The sequence below is a fragment of the Phoca vitulina genome, unplaced genomic scaffold, assembly GCF_004348235.1.
Source record: "Phoca vitulina isolate PV1807 unplaced genomic scaffold, GSC_HSeal_1.0 scaffold28, whole genome shotgun sequence".
NCBI lineage: Eukaryota > Metazoa > Chordata > Mammalia > Carnivora > Phocidae > Phoca > Phoca vitulina.
In genome coordinates this window covers 7,952,457-7,969,153 of record NW_022589731.1, presented here as the reverse complement: position 1 = coordinate 7,969,153, position 16,697 = coordinate 7,952,457, and the positions used below count along the sequence as shown (strand labels likewise).

The window sequence follows — 16,697 nt, the reverse complement described above, 5'->3', positions numbered from 1 at the left end:
CCTCCTGGGAAATGTAGTCCCGCCCCCTCCCACTGCACACCGAGATTGGTAGTACACACACCACGTCAGTGCGCCTGCGCTTTGCCGAATTCCGCAATGGCAGCTGGGAAATGTAGTCCCGTTCGACTTCTGTCTCTAGGGTGTAAAGACTAAGAAGTTATCTGGGCTTTACTTCTGGGAAGGAAGAATCTGAGCCAGTTACTGGGAAGCTCTTTTCTCAGCGATTTCCGGCGGGTGCCCAGGACCTGGAGCATTCATTATCTGAAGTGCCATGTTCTAGTCCTCTATCTACTACCACTTTTTCATGTAACTTCCATGCCTCAGTTCCCCCATCGCAAAATGTGCTGTTCGGCTGGCGCACACACAAGCATTTGAAAAGCCAAGATCACTGTTCAGAAACAGGGGATGATCCCATCCGTACCACAGAAAGTTTCCATGAGGCCCTTCTTCCACCTTGGTTTCCACGTAGAGGTACTTCTGTATTTCGTGCGTTTTAAAAAAAAATTTATTTTGCTCCGGACCCTCGCTAGTGTCTTTAGAGGCTAGAAATCCTCTCTGGTGTTGCCAGTGAAGGACATAATTCAGTGGGTAAGTGATTTGGGGTTGAAGTCACAAAGGGTTCAGTTTAAATCCTGACTCTGCTAGTTACACTACCTGTCTGGACTCTTCAGGCCTCATTTTCCTCATGTATAAAATAGATACAGTTACTCCATTTATCCAAACATTGAGGGCCTGCCATGTGCCAGGCACTGTACTAGACATAATGTGTACAGTAATGAGAAAACAGATATGGACTCTACTCTCAAGGAGTCTATAGTCAGTAGGGCTTATTGTGAAGATTAAACGAAAAAATTCCAGGACTTAGTACATGCCACTCAGTTAATGGAAGCTATGATGATTGTTTCCTCTCTTGTTCTCCTCCATAGAGAGGGAACTGAAAGCAGGGGCTAAAGAGAGCAGGGACCACATTAAAGGATTGCCAATGGCTGCCCTCTCTTCCATTCTCATTCCAAGTCCTCAATCTAACAAGCCCTCAAAGTCTAGACCAGAGTTTCTCAACCTCTGCATTATTGACATTTTGGGCAAATAATTCGGGGGGGGGGGGCAGACTTGTGCTTTGGGGGATGTTCAGCAGCATTCCTGGCCTCTACCCACTAGATGCCAGTAGCACACTACCAACCAAAAAGGTCTCCAAACATTGCCAAATGTCTGCTGGGGCACAAAAATCACTCCCAGTTGAGAACCATTGGTCTACGGAGAGGAAGGGCAAGAGGGTCATAACTGTTGAATGCTCTAGGAGCAAGCTGGGAATTGTATAAACATCCATAACTTTTTCCCACCCTGATTATTTTAACCTGCTGGTGGACATCCAAAATAACAGGAAGCTCTTGGTGAGGGGAGAATTTCCCCTTCCCTGTGGTCATTCCAGTGGCTACTGCAGAAAATATCATCTCAGAATGAAAATCTTACTCTCAAAAATGTCATGAGATTCATGCTGCATTTTAATGCTCTCTCTCTCTTCTTCTTCTTCTTCTTCTTTTTTTTTTTCAAAGTGAACAAGATTTCCAATGAGGTCAAAAGCTGCAAAATTATGCCAGCCCTTTTAAATATTACACTTTTGGCACCACATTTAAGAACCAAATAGATATTCTATCAAATGCAGGGAGACCCAAAATGAGAGGTGTTCCCACGCTGTTCACAGGAGAGTTTATTTCTTTTGTAAAGACTTTGAAATAGGGACTTTACTTTTTCTGTTGTTGGCTAGGTCACTTCAGATCTGGGCTTTCCCATTAGGTATTGGTAACAACCACTCTTGACAAGGGGCATGTTGGGTAAAGGGAAGAATGGAATTATTTAAAAGAAAATAGCTATTCACTAAGATCTGTTAGTTAAGGGCAGAAATTATTAGGTTGAAAGTTAGTTTCTACCACTTGTAGACGCCTTAAGCTTTAGATCCCAAATTGCTAAGGGCTACTGCAGGAATTTGAAAGAGGTAGATTAATGACAAATAAAAGTCTCCCCAATGGGAGATAAACCATGTGACATGCAATAAAAAAAAAAAAATGTACCAACTGAAAATACACAGGGGTTTAAATCCATAGATCATAAGTCCTAGCAGTTATTAAGAGAAAGCAGGATGCTCAGTGCATTGCCTGACCTTTCACAGTTGACCTCCAGATGAATTAACCAGCCCTTCTTTTAGAGTCATGGCCAAGAGGGAGAGGAGGAAATGGAAAGTAGGGCGAGAGTCACCAAAAAGGCCACCTGCATATGTTGAAGAATAGCAGACTTGATGGTGATGGAGGGCAGTGGGCAGTGTTAAGGGCAGATTTATGTACAGGAATAGTCAGTCTTTTCTAATAGCAACTGAAGGTGCCATTTCCTTTTCCCTGCTCTGGCTGACTCCCAGAGTTCTTGCTTTGACATTGGTCACAAAGGCCTCCCGCAGCACAAAGCTTGGGGCTCTAGCCTCAGGAAAGGAATGCTCTTCTCAAACCATCCCTCAGCACCAGTCCCAGCCTGGAGGAACCTAGAAGCAGCTGTGGCCTTTCTTTTGCTCAAATGAATCCAGTTTGCCCTACAAATGCAGATGGGAAAACTGAGGAAAAGCAAGGCTTCCAAAGTCTTCCGACCAAAGAACCTGGAATCTTACCCGCAGTCTCCGGTTCTGTCCTCTCCCTAAAGATCTCTCTCAGGGGAGCCTCATTTGAAGATGGAAAAAGTCCTCCTGAATCCCCCAGGCCTCTAACAAACACAGCCCAGATGGGGACGAGCTGCCCTCTGGAGCAAGCAGGCAAAGCTCTCCGTTCTTAGGGGTTTACTCGATGCAAATTTCCAAACGACTTATTGCAGATTCATGAACTATGGAGGAGACTGGTCTGTATTACATCTTTTCTGCAGACAGGAGAGATGGAAAGAGGGGAAGGGACCATGAGGTTAAGTTACAAGGCCAAAGTCACTGTATTGGTAATACCTGGTGCTTAAGAGAACTTCCCTGAAAGTGCAAAATGCTTGCTGTACAGGGCACTGTTTTCTGCCATTATCTTTAAGGATGGGGGTTGTCAAGTAATGAAGGCTGAAGATGGAGGAAGGGTGAGTCCTGAGCTCCTAAATGAGAACCTTCACGGTTATACGTCTTTCCATCCTCCACCCCAAAATGACAATGGCAGCCTCCTTCCCACCTCTGCCCTCAGGGCCCCCAAAACGTGAAGAGCAGCAGAAAACCTTTCCTTCTGCCCAGTGAGTCAGCCGTGCCTAACTTCATGCGTAAGCTCTCCTCAAGTCAGCGGCAGCTCAGAGCTGCGGGTCTGCGTGCAGCCGAGATAAATTTGGGTCTAGAAAGGATGACGTAATGCTAAACCCGAGAGGTGGCTGCCGCCTCCCAAGGCTCCAGTCGCCAGGGCTGCGGGCTGACATCCCCAACACACGGAAAAGCACCGAGCACCCAGGTGCCTGAGCTGGGGAGACAGGGAGAGTAAGGACGTGGGGGCGGGGGGAAACGGCAGGGGGAGGCAGTGTTCATCTGAGATCGCTGAATCTGAAGTTTGTTGTTTTTTAACTTCAGTTTTCTGGTGAGATCAGGCCACTGGCAGAGGCTCAAACAGCTGCACTTGACTTCCATCCTGGCCTATCTCTTCCCCCTTAGAAAAGGGCTTCTTACAATTTTATTAAATGGCTCTTATTACAGCAGCCTATTCCGGTGATTATAATGGATGTGTTAATTTCTCGAATGTCCTTTCGCTTCTTTTTTGCATTAACTTGGATCCAAGAAGAAATCTGCATTGCAGGACTCAGTTAATATGCACATCTAAGACATTTGCTGCCCCTGGAGCATCCATCCCACTTGGGGGTACAAATGATAAGGTATTCTGGATTTTGGAAAAGGACTTTGCTAGGGACATGCCAAGTTAATGCCCTCCGCCCCCCACCAAATAACATTTCATGGTTAATTTCATATAAGTTTATATCATTAAGCATATTCCTCAATCTAGTCTCCCATTTTCCATTCTTCAGATGAGAAAACTGAGGGCCAGAGAGGTATGGTAACTGACCAAAAGGCCACAGAGCAGCTATCTATCAAACCCCCCAAGCAAGGATTAGGATTCAGGCCCACAGACTCTCATCCTGTGCTCTCTACCCATCTCCATAATTCTTCTTCTGGTTGATTGGTGTTCTTATAAATAAACAAACAAACAAATAAATAAATTAGAAAAAGTTTTCTGATTTTTTAAATTTGTGGAGTCCCAAATCTTTAAATATCAGGTTACGTTCCAAAGGGATCCAAAGCCTGCTTTTGTTCTCTGTTTAAGGTTCATTCTTCTCTAAGGAAAGGGTGGCCCTGGAATCAACTCCCTTGCTGGTGATGACAAGCCATGGGCCTAACCTCATTACACCAGTTTAATTAAAAGACTACCACAGGTAAATAACCTTTATTGTATGGAAATGGTTTCCTTCATCAGGAATGCCTCCTGAATACTTTTTTCAAATGACATTTCATCATTTGTTGCTCTAGTCCCTTATTATTCTCCTTTAATTTGTGGTTATAATCATTTATACTGGTAGATTTCTTGACTTTCAGGCATCCCTGGCATATAGCCCACTCAGCCATGGTATGTTATTCTTTTGAAACATCGCTCATTTCATGAATTAATATTTTCCTCAGAATGTTTGCATCTATATTCAAAAGCAAGAATATACTATATATATCTTTTGTTGCATGTATCAGGTTTTGGATGCAATGATCTGTTCTTTCAAAGGTAGATGCAACTTGATTTTAAAATCTTAAAAAAAAAAAGAAATTGCCAGAGGCCTTCCCTGCTGCTAAGAGGATGCCCCACATTCTTGCCACAGCCCTGGGTAACCCTCCCTCCCCTGCCAGGAGCCTGGCTAGAGCTGCCCTGCCCCCACCCACTGGCATCAACACTCCCTTCCAGACAGCAGAAACTTGTGGAGGTCACTCTTAGGCTCAGCCAGGCCCTGGAGACTATTAAGCCACACACCCAGCCTGCTGCCTTGGGGCTGAGTTCTCTGCCTCAGGTGCACCATCTAGAATGAAGACACCAGGCCCTTCCTTGGCTCCTCAAGGACAAGACTGATCTCTCCATCTCTTCCAGCCCCAGCATTCTGATTCTAGGATTCTGAGATTCCCCAGAGAGCTTAGAACAATATGCCTCCATTTGTATACTAGGTTCCACATAATGAGAGCCGACTGTACACGGTGCTCATCATACAGTCAATTCATGGACTCCTCAGCACACCTCTGAGATTCCCTGGTTCACAGATGACGCCTAGAAAGGTTAAGAGATTTGCCCAGTGTCACATAGGTAATGACCAGATTCAAACTTAGATTTTCTAATTCTGGGACCCCACAGCATACATCAAGGTATGTTTAATCAGATCAGCCAAACAAAACTGGTTAGGGCAATGGTCTCAACCAGGAGTAAGGCGATCCCCTTTGGAAATAAGTAGGAGTGTCTTTCTTGAGTGTCACAATGACTGGGGGGTTCTGCTGTCATTTAGTGAGTAGGAACCAAGGATGTTACATCCTGCAGTATTCTGGACTAATCTGCACAAGAAGAACTGTCTCACCAGTAGCTCCCTTGTTGAGAAATACTAGGTCAGAAGGTTAAAGGGAGAGAACTCATCATTCATTCAACGGATATTCCTTAAGCATCTTGAGCACTAAGCTAGATGCTGAAGATAGAAAAAGGAATGAAACTACTTAATGAACCCAGGGCTCAAGGTGCTTGTATCCTAGCCTGACACACTGAGGACAAGCCAGCAAAATCAGAGTAAATTGTGATAGGTAGGATAAAGGATAAATAATAAATGCGGGGTGGCTTCGGGTGGATAGGAGGACCAGGGCAATCACAAGGGCTGTCTAGGCTGGCCTCTCAAACTTTAATGAGCACACAAATCCACCTGGAAATTGTGATACAATACAGATTCAGATTCAACAGGTCTGGGGCGGGGCCTGAGAGTCCCCTTTCTGACAAGCTCCCAGCAGATGCCAAGGCTGCCCATCTTAGGACCACACTCACTCTCAACAGTAAGGGTGAGATAGGAAAGAAACTATCGAAAGGTTTGAAACAAGTACGTGACATGAACCCAGTTATATTTAAGATCACTCTCGTTTCCTCGATCTCCACTGAGGAGAGGAAGAGGTTGGACCTACGCCGCTTGACCGGAACCAGCTGGCCCACACCGTCACGGTGGCAGCCAGGGTCTATAGCTCATCTCTGCAGCTCACACGTGCTTCTCCCCTCCGGCTTCTCTGGCAGAAGCCCTTGGCTCAAAGCAGGGCCAGACCAGCTGCCTTACAATCTCGAACGCCTTCAGGAAACCCAGCACAACCTGGTAGGGTGTGGATTCATACCCCTGACATCCTAGTGTGCAGAGCCACAGGGGCTCTACTGGTTGGGTGAGTTCCCCAGGGGCTGCTGGGCAAGGTAGGACTGCACATGGAAGGAGCAGCACCCTAGACCAGTGTCCTTCAGAAAAAGGGCCCTCATCTGACTTTAGTGTCAATATCCAAAGAGCCCTGGAAGCTTTGGGCTGCCTTCTCTCCGCCCTAGGATGAATGGGAAATAAAGGAAGTCACTCCGGGGAGGCATCCCCCAGGGGACCCTCAGCTTGGACTTCAAACATTCCAGATTCCATCCCTTTCCTCTTGCCCCTTGAGGCCTAACTTCTCATAAGAAGAAAGAAGAACCTAGGTTTGAGTTTCAGCTCCACTCTATGTTAGCATGTGGCTTTGGGGAACTTAGCCTTGCTAAGGCTAAGGCTTTCCTCATTTACAAATGAGGATAATTCTAGCACCCTCCTATTGTATGGTTGTGAGAATTTAATACAGAGCACTTAGCATTGTGCTAGTACATAGTAACTGCTCAGTAAAGGGGGCCATTATCGCTATGCCTTTGGAAAACAAAGACAACATTGCACTTGTCAGCAGTCCCCTTGGGGACAGCTTATCAGACTCCTAGGAGACAGGCAAGAACTATTTATTGGTCTCTATTTGTCTATCATTTGTACTGGAATATGAGCTCGAACTGGAGACCATACCGCCTGCACTTTGAAAGCACCAAGCACAGGGCTTGGCTCCTGGCAGGTTTTAGACATTATCTGTTGAATTGAGCTAAATTTTACAGCTGGTGAAAAGAATTAAAGAAAGTTGTATGCAAGGCACTCAGAGTCTTAGGAGTCAAGAAAGATGGTATGGGAGGTCAGGTGTGGTAGAGGAAGACGGAGATTAACACAGGGATGTCATAAGGCAGTTCTGGGCCCCTGCAGAAAGAAAAACAGAGGCCGCCCCAGCTCCCACCGGCCACCTATGGCCACAAACACAGCAGCCCTGGGCATGCCCTCCATTTTAATACAACAGTATTAAAATTGTCCCAAATCATCTTTATTCAAGTATTCTTGCTAATGGCCATAAAGACACAAGAGTAAAGTATCTCAAATAGTAGGTAATCCAAATCCCTTTTTATTGGCTTTAGTTTGAATGTCCCAATCTCCCCCAGGACACTATGTTTATCTTTCTAATTTTGCTGTGTTTAAATTTCCTTAGCAGATGCTGGAGTTGGATATAAGAGGTATGTGGCCAAGGGCATGTTATATGGGAGAGTGGGCTTGGTAGGAACGCTGGTATGGACAATCCTCCAAGTACAGAATGCCCCAATCTATAAAGAGCTGAGAGTGGAATGTGTTTATTTACAAGGCTGCTTATAGGGTACTTAGTTTCCTAAGCTCAGGCAGAAAAAAAAAAAATTCAGATCTGTAAAAATTACAAACACAAAACACAAAAGATTTTAAACACAGGGGTGGGGGTAGGGGGTGCAGGGAGGGGAGGGACTATTCCTTTTAGGAAGCTTAAGATAAATTTTTGTCCCGTCTGTAATGATGGCTAGAACCAAAGACACCAAGTCCAAGTCAGATGCAATTCTACATTGTTGGGGTTCACTTTAAGACAAGTGAATTTCTAAAACCTGGCACTAGAATAGAGTAAACCCTCCATGCGTGAAGGCAGGGACTGTGGCTCCAGGACTAGCAAAGTGCCTGACATAAAGCAGCAGTATGTGCTCCTTACATATCGGTTGAATGAATGAATGAATGAATGAAGACATTCACAGAACAAATTTAGGGAGAATTCCTGACAAGCAACATAGTTCCACAGATTATAAAAGGATATGCCATGAGGGCCTTTTTTTTTTTTTTTTTTTTTAAGATTTTATTTATTTGCGAGACAGAGAATGAGAGACAGAGAGCATGAGAGGGAGGAGGGTCAGAGGGAGAAGCAGACTCCCTGCTGAGCAGGGAGCCCAATGTGGGACTCGATCCTGGGACTCCAGGATCATGACCTGAGCCGAAGGCAGTCGCTTAACCAACTGAGCCACCCAGGCGCCCTGCCATGAGGGCCTTTTAAAGAGAGAGTCTCCAATCTAAATTTTTTTAAAAAGGGATCCTATTTACATATATTTCCTGGAGATTTATTGCTCAAAGCAAGGGTCACCTGAACTTTCAAAATGTTTCACAAGCAAGGGGCCTAACACAACTCAGCCAAGATGAGGAAGTAAAGAAGTCTCAAGCTCTGGAGGATGGCGGCAAATTCCCATTATTTTTGGCCGGGGAGATCAAGTCAGCTGTTGACAGCTTTAACACCTCCAGCCAGGCCACTCAGGGACAATGATATCAGAGACAATTACTTCCCCTTAGTAGCAGAAGAGCCAGAGAGCAGGTGTCTGTCCCTGTGGAATTGAAGCCTCTCTCCAGTGCGAGCCCAGAGCTCCCCCCACCACTCCCAAAGGAGGCCCCTCTGGGAAGACTTGTATTTCTCCTCCTCAGATAAGGCTTGGGTAGCCATCCTGTCACTGTCACTGCCTTTGGGCTGCTCCTACTTCCCCCAGCCCCAATGTAAAAGAAAATATTTTTTTTCTAAATGGCAAATTCAAATTAGCTTCATTTTGAAAGACCATTGAGAATGTTGCAATGACCTTTGCAATAACTGGACACACCCTAGGATCAGTAAACCAGGTTTGAGAACTGCTGACTTTATAAGCACCTGACCTGTAAAACAAAAGCCCAATTTGGGGCTCTGCTTGTAATCCAGTCTCACACCAGGCGAGAGGCCCAGAAGAGTCTGGTCCTGCCTCTGCTGCATCATCTTGGGCAAGCCACTGCCCTCTCTGGGCCTCAGCCTCCCCATCTACACAGTGAGGGTGATGGATACTCTGTGACCTCTGGGGCTCCTTCTAGCCCTGACACTCTGTCTTGCCACCTGCCTCCTTTAAAAACAAAACCTAAAATGGAGTGGAAGGAAGAATGGGAAAGTCAAGAGAATGGTTCAGAAGGCGAGACAGCGTGACATGCCCCCCCCCCCCCCCGCTGATTTCTGCCTGCTGAAAATTGCTTTCTTCATTCTGCAAGAAGATTCCCATTTCTTGCTGGGTTGTTGCTTTTTTGCTCCTTTTTCTCCTCCCTCTCTCTCTCTCTCTTTTAACTCAAAAGCCACAAAACCACAACTCACCTTCCCCAAACGGGTCATTTGGAAGCCAGAGCTGTCGGGGGTTAGGTGTGTCAGGCCTGGCATCCTGGTGGTATCTAAGTGAAGACCAGGCCAGGGCAGCCATGAGCTTCTCCTCCAGAAACCCAGTTTAAATCAATATTTATCCAACTGTATTTATAGAAAGTGGTGGTGGTAGGGAGGAGGGGATGGGGTAAGGAGGCAGGGGGGATCTAAAACAGAACAAGCCACAATGACTGATGCAAATCTTTGTGGCCAATTCGTTTCTGCAGGGCTGGGCATTTTTTTTAAGGCAAAAGACCCGGCTTTTGATGAACCTGCTGTTGGCCCCAGTACCATAGCAACAGCCCAAGCCCTCTGATATGCCCAGAGGACAGACTTGGGAAAGGCAGCAGGAGGGGGTGGTGTTTCCTAGGAGCCTAAACTTGAGTTAGGGCCAGGAGAGTTGAACAAGTCTGAAAAAAAACCTCTCTGGTCGGCTCCTCTGTCCTCGGCCTCACTTCTCAGCCTTTTCTAAGCAGGGTGTGTACAGGAAGACCTTGAACAATCAACAGAGTGTTTCAAATACCAGCTCTGCTATGGGTTGCTGGGTGACCTTGAGCAAGTCATTTTACCTCTCTGGACTTCATTCCTTGGCTGGAAAATGTGTACATGCATATATGGTTAAGACTGCAGGCTCATTCTGGAATCAGAGGCCTAGGTTCGAAACTCAGCTCACTAAACCATATGACCTTTGGGCAAGTTACTCAACATCCCTGCACCTTGGTTACCCCCTCCATAAAATGGGGTAATAAAATTGCACACATCATGGGGTTGTTGTGAAGACTGGAGGAGATAATGCACATTTAGCCCCATACGTGGTATAGAGTCTGTGCTCAAAGATGGTAGCCAGTACTGATACTGCGTAATGCAGTTAGTTGCTGATGCACCATGCAACCCTCCTCATTTCCCTCAGTTTTCCCTCCAAGCTCTTGACCAGCCATCCTCAGATAAAAATCCCCATTTCGGGGTATGTCAATGGGAGAGTGTTTCCATCAGCAGGGGAGGGTCAATGAGCAGCTATTGTTTTCCCTTGGAACTGATGGGACCTCCTTTTTCCCCCCAAACCAGGAATGGCTCAATTCAACTTCTCCAATATTCTAAGGGTCCCTTGGGTCGCCTCTGCAGGGTGCCCGGTCCCTGGGAGCTCTGGGGTTCTGAAAGCCACAACAATATCCTCAAAGTCTACTTCTGGCATTTACCAGTGGGCAGAAATCATATTTAAAACTGGAAAAAAAAACTGAATCTGAGAAACAATTTAGGATGCAGCGAAAATAAAGACCTGATTTAAGAATGTTCTTTACACACAGCCCCCAAAACCAAATATCCCACTCCACCCCCACCGCAAATCAGCCCACAGAGTTTTCAGGGAAAAGCAAGTGCACATAGTAGATGCTCAGTACATATTTGCAGAATGAATGAATGAATCGTGAGATGGCTGCTATGTAGAAATGTGACCTGCTTGAACATTAGTTGCCATCAAAGCCCTCAATTTTAGCAAGGCTGCCCTAGTCCCCTGCTCTAGTCCTCTAGTCTCCTGCTAGTAACTGATTCATTTTCCGGGTCACAGCAGATGACAGTGGGCACTTTCAACTCTCCAGGCCTAACCTACCATCTCTGTGCTGCCCCTGGTCTTTACAGGCCAAGGGCAGTCTGTGTTGATTATGGGAGACCCTCTTTCCTTGGAAGAGATCAGTATTTCCAACTCTTCTCCAAGTCCCCAGAAAGTCTTTACTGTGTCTCCTGGCCTTCAAACCTGATCACTGTGCCATAGCCAGTAAATGATAAATCCAACCAATCAAAGAATGTATATTCAGTGTCTCTGTATGCCCAATGCTGTGCTATATGCAATGGTGGCCTATACTGAAATGCTATAGGTGATCTTTTCCCTTAGGATGCTAATCACCTCCCCGGGAGGATAAAGCTAATACACAGGAAGCAAGTAGAAGATTGCATGGTTACTGATTATCAAAGCTCAGAGAAGAGGCTATTTATTGAGCACCTACTATATTCCAGGGACTTTAAATGTTTAAATGGAGTACCTCATTTAGTTGTTCAGCAATGATGTGAGACTGGTTCTACTGTTATCCTCAATTTACAGAAAAGAAATGGAACCTCAGAGAGGTTAGGTAACTTGTACCCAAAGTCACAAAGCCAGTAAGCGGCAAAGGAGGAATCTGGGCCCTGCTTTGGGTAACTGTAAAGCTTTGTCTCTCAACTACCAGGAATTAAGAAATAGCCAGATGAGGCTTCCTAGAGGAGGTGGGAGCTGACCTAGGTCTTGAAGGGTGAGTAAGATACAGATAACCTCAGAGGAATAAGAGAACGAAGCCATTCTAGACAAGAGGGAAGAGTCTGAGTCAAGCACGGAGTCATGACTGCGAAGCGTGCTTGCTGGTGGACCTGCTGGACAGGAGCAGAGAAGATTAAGAGAGGAAGGCGGGGTGGGGCCAAATGACACCACAAAGCAGCAGCTTCCTCCATCAGGAGGAAGAGGCTGCTCCTTGGCCTGTCCATGCCCCTAAGAAAGCACCTCACCCTCAACCCCACATAATCCACTCCAGAGAGCAATCCATGCCGTCTACTCCCATGTAATCAGTCTTCTCTTCTTAGAAGCATTGCCCCCAAAGCGACCTTCTGCAGACACTGAGAAACCCATTTCTATCCTCTGGACATTACCTGTTAGAGTAGCTTCTACTTGCCCCGCTGAGCAGCTTTTCTGTGAGTCTGGTTCTTTTTCCCTTTCAGTTTTAACCTTTTCCAAAACAGTAAGTAAATATTTGTCTATCAGTCGGTCCTAAGTTGCCACCCCTTCACTGGACCCCAAATGGATATAGATGATGCCAGAGGTGATTTACATATAACTTCTGATTTTGTGATAACCGATCCTAGTCTCCATGATTAATATTTCTGGAGACCTTTAATTTGAGATCCTTAAGGATTCACATCAGTTAGAACGTCAGGAAAATGTACCCGCATATCCTTGGGAATCCTTGTCTTGCAATACTGGGTGACTTAATTTGAACACCCTCTCCCTGAGGAGACTCACCATATCTACTGGGAATAATTCAACACTGGGGCCACAGCTTGGTGAGCACTCCTACTACGGAAACCTCAAAGAGGCAACGAAAAGCAGTTCTGGCAACAATGGAAAATAAGGCGAGCTCCTGCCAAGTAAGTACTTTGCAAACAACAGTAAAAACGAAACGTGTGAACTCGTGACCAAGGTCTACTGGTGCATTTCGGGAAGGTCTCACAGAACCCGAAATGGAGATCAAGGCTGACACCCATCTCAGGGGTGAAGAGCGTCCCTTTAAGAAGGAATTGTACCAGCTGGCCACACTACAGCTCCCAGAGATTTCCTGGCTTGCCTCCTGGCCCCACCCACCAGTCTCTGGCCTCAGCAACGCGTGACGTCAGAGAAAGCTGAAGCTGGCGATAGGCTGAACAACGCAGCTAGGTCAAGTCCAGTCAGAGGAAAGAAGTTTGTCTCCATGTGGAAACCATGTGTCTCTAGCTGGGAGGGGGAGGAGGAGGAGGCGGAGAAACTGAGATCAAGTGATTACAGGGGAACTGGCTGAAATGAACGCGGGGAGGTTGTGCACCTGAGCCGGCCAGCAATGCCCTTTGCAGTAGTGACCTAAAAAGAAAAAAAAAAAAAAAAACTTGCCCAACAAACAAAGCTTGAGCCCCCTCCCATCATAATAATAATTAAACAACTAGGATCCCTGCTTCGTTCCAAAAACCAGGGACCTGAGAAATGCTGGAGTCCTATCGGAACGCCCAGATCCCCCTCCCTCCCCCAACAACTGAATGATGTAAGCGTTTCGGAAAGCGGGGCTCTGAAGCAAAACAAGCCCCGCGCGCGCGGAGCGACCCGCAGTGCCCGAGCCCGGCGCACGCACGACCCGCCCCCCAACTCGCGTTATTGCTGTGCACACGCGGACCGCCGTGACGCGCGGGCATTGTGTGCAGCGAGCAGAAAACAACGGCGAGCGCCGCCAGCGCGAAGAAGCGCCCCCAGTAAAATGAGGCAGATGTAGGGCCCGCCGTTTTCCGTACCAGGAAACCCAGACCCGGCGGGAGGGGGGGGGGGTACCGAAAGTGGGGAGGATAAAGCAGCCCCTGTGGGCCGCTTCTGTTTGCAAGGGGCATAATAGAGGGCCCGGCGATGGTCGCCCGTAGTTTGCTGGAGGTCACCCTCGCCAGCGAGAGCTATTGGGGAGGGGGCGAGGGCCTGGAGCTGGGTCCCTGCAGCCAAGCCGGGCAAGGCGCAGCGGCCCACGCTCTCGGGGAAATCTGGGGGCCGTTGGCATCACGTCATGCAGAGCCAAACAGCGGCGGCAAATAGAGGCAAGAGAGCTAAAAATACTCCCGCGGGGAGCCGGCCGGAGCGGGGGGGCAGTAGGGCCGAGGGGCTGATTACGCACACGAAGTTGACTTTGACTGGGGCGCTGAGGTTCCCGAACCCCTCTCGGGGGCTGCGGGGCTTGCAGTGCGGTCACTCGGGAGAGGGACCGGGAGGAAGCCCCCTGGCTTCCTCCGCCACAGGAGCCCCGCTCCGCTGCCGCTGGCCCGCCCCGTGCGGGGTAGCCCGGCCCGGCGCGCCCGGCCCTCTGCTTACGTGACTGGTGGCCACGCCGGAGCCCCGGCACGGGGTAAACTAGGAGGTGGCGGCGGCCAGGGCGGCCGGGGACGCCGCGGGGGAGGCGGCGGGGGCGGGGGCGGAGGTCTCTGATTGTCTGCGGGTGCGAAGCGGGGGGCGGGACGCGGTGGAAGCTCCAGCCACCTCCTTAGTACACCATGCTTGGGGGGGTGGGGGACCAGGTTTGCCACACACTGCCAAGGTGCCCTCTTTGGGTGCACCCCCCGCCAGAGTCGTCACCACGGGACAGACTCCGGAGAACCCCGGACAGGGGTGAGGGGTAGCTAAAGAAATCGCGCCCCTCCCCCCTCCAACAAAAGCAAACACACCAAACAAAACCACGTCTTCACCCAGCTCCCCACCAGCTCTGGCTTTTCAGAAACTACCCTCCTGACGAATGCACCACCCCCCCCCCCCATGAATAATCGCAAACTGAGCAGGCTACACAGCCAGCGATGCGCCTTTCTCGCAATCCTGGCACTCCGAGAAAACAGGAGAGAAGAGAAAGAAAAGAACATACACAACCGTCCTCCCAACACAAATCCTTGTTTTTGCCTTCAGCCACTGCACAACTGGCGCTGGCAACACACGGTTACTTTCACCCTGGAGGCCTGGGGTGTTGGTCAGCTAAGGTGTTTTTGTGTTTGAGGACTGTTGTTGTTGTGTTTTAGGGGGAGGAGGTTGCAAGATCTGACACGTTGCAATCGGACCATTCCCACCCCCCCCCCCCCCCCCCCTGGATCTTCCTACTTGTTCGGACCGATTAAACAGTCTGGTTTTCTCCAGTCCATCGGTTTATCTGCCTCGACCCCTTCCCCCTTCTCGCAGCTCTTATTTGTGAGGACCGTGCTGGAGACGCCGCACACGCGTGCCCCCGTTAGGACGCTGAGTCGACTGCCTGGGAGGACTGGGGGACCCAGCAGGCAGGGGCAAAAATGAAACAAACAAATACAAAAAGGAGGCCAGGCCGGGGTGGGGCTCCCAGCACCCCCCACCACCACCACCACCAAACATTGCTCTCCACCTGAATCCGCGAGAGGTGGGGGGGGGGGGGGCAGGAGGACGGCAGAAATCGACAAGGCAGGCGTTTGCCAGGCGCGCTCGCTCGTAAGTCGTCTCCCGGAAAATAAAGAAACCGCACACAACAGCCCACACCTTCTTCCCCAACTATTGTTTCCTGCGAGATCCCAAAGTTTCCTTTTAGCTGTGTCCCCCTCGCCAAGTTTCCCGGGCGCAGGACGGCGGGTCCGGGGCGAGCTGCTGGCGCTGCCTGGCCCAGCCGGCCTGTTTGGGGGAGGGGGGGTGGCGGCACCCCAGGGCAACAGAGGTGCTGGGGGACTGTATCCGTGGACGCGATGGCCTGAGCCCCGCTGCGAGAGGGGAGGAAAAAGCACAGTAGACAGGAGGGAGAAGCCGAGCCGAGCCAGCCAGACCAAGCCCCTGCCGCGGAGGGCTGTTTGGTTGTTGTTGTTGTTGTTATTGTTGTCGTGTGTGTCTCTTGTGTGTTTTTTTTCTCGAACCGCTGAGCTCTGCCTACGATTTCCAACTTTCGGCTTCTAATCCCCACCCCACCCAGGAACGAGCGACAGAAAAACAACACTTGTCTGCCCGAGAAGGCTGGGGGGGGGGGGGGGGGGGGGGGGGGGAGGTGGGAGAAGGAAGAAAGGCGACCTCGAAGAGATGAGCTCTGGGCTCAGTTGTCAGCAAACAACACTCCCCCGCTTGTCCACCCGGCGGTCCTCCCAGCCTCCGGGAGACTGACGGACGGACGTACCGACAGCCCCCCCCCCCCCCCCCCCGCTCGTCTTTGTTACATCTTTAGCAGCTTTGTGCGTGCGTGTCCTTTCTCCGGTGTCATCGGCTTTACTGCCGAGGGCTGGATGTGTGTTGGGGGGAGGGGGGCGCGGGCCGAGCAGGCGACAGGGGTCGTCCAAGTGGTTGAGGAAGAAAGAGCCGGGCGCCGAGGAGCAGCCGGGGCCCCTAAACTTACTTTTGTTTTCTTTCTCGATCTGCTCCAGGTAGCTGGCGGCCTCGAGCAGAATCTGCACGTTCTGCAGAAAAGTGTTGATGTGCTTCTCCATCGAGTTCTCGCTGGTGTTGAAAATGTCCGAGAAGGGGCACCTGAGCTTGGCCCCCGCGGGCTCCTCGGGCTGGGCCGGGGGCTGGGGCGCGGCCACCGCCGGGGGCGCGGCGGGGGCCAGCCCCGCGCCCTCACAGCGCGCCTCCTTGCGCGGCCGCCCGCGTTTGCCCATGGAGGAACCGGGGTCCGCTGAGCTCGTCCTCTTTTGGGGCTGCGCTGCCCGGCCGAGCTCCGGTCCCCAGAGGAGACCCGGCTGGCTGGAGCGGAGGAGGCGCCGAGGCGAGGAGGCGACCTGACTTCCCGAGCCTCGCTGCGTGCAGTTGTGTGAGTGTGTGTGAGTGTGTGTCGGTCTCGCAGTGGGTCTGTGTGTATGGGAGATTGAATGAACCTACAGGACAGACGGAGGCGCTCTG

General features: G+C 49.6%; 1 protein-coding gene across 1 annotated transcript in view; it reads right to left on the bottom strand.

The window, feature by feature from the left end:
• The window catches only part of MXI1 (MAX interactor 1, dimerization protein), an 80,873-nt gene extending 64,228 nt beyond the window's left edge, over positions 1 to 16,645 (bottom strand). Inside the window, exon 1 of the mRNA XM_032423021.1 lies at positions 16,195 to 16,645. Within this exon, the coding sequence (XP_032278912.1) occupies positions 16,195 to 16,456 (262 nt within the window). The 5' untranslated portion in view covers positions 16,457 to 16,645. The remainder of the gene's footprint in view (positions 1 to 16,194) is intronic.
• Between the last annotated feature and the right edge of the window lie 52 nt (positions 16,646 to 16,697).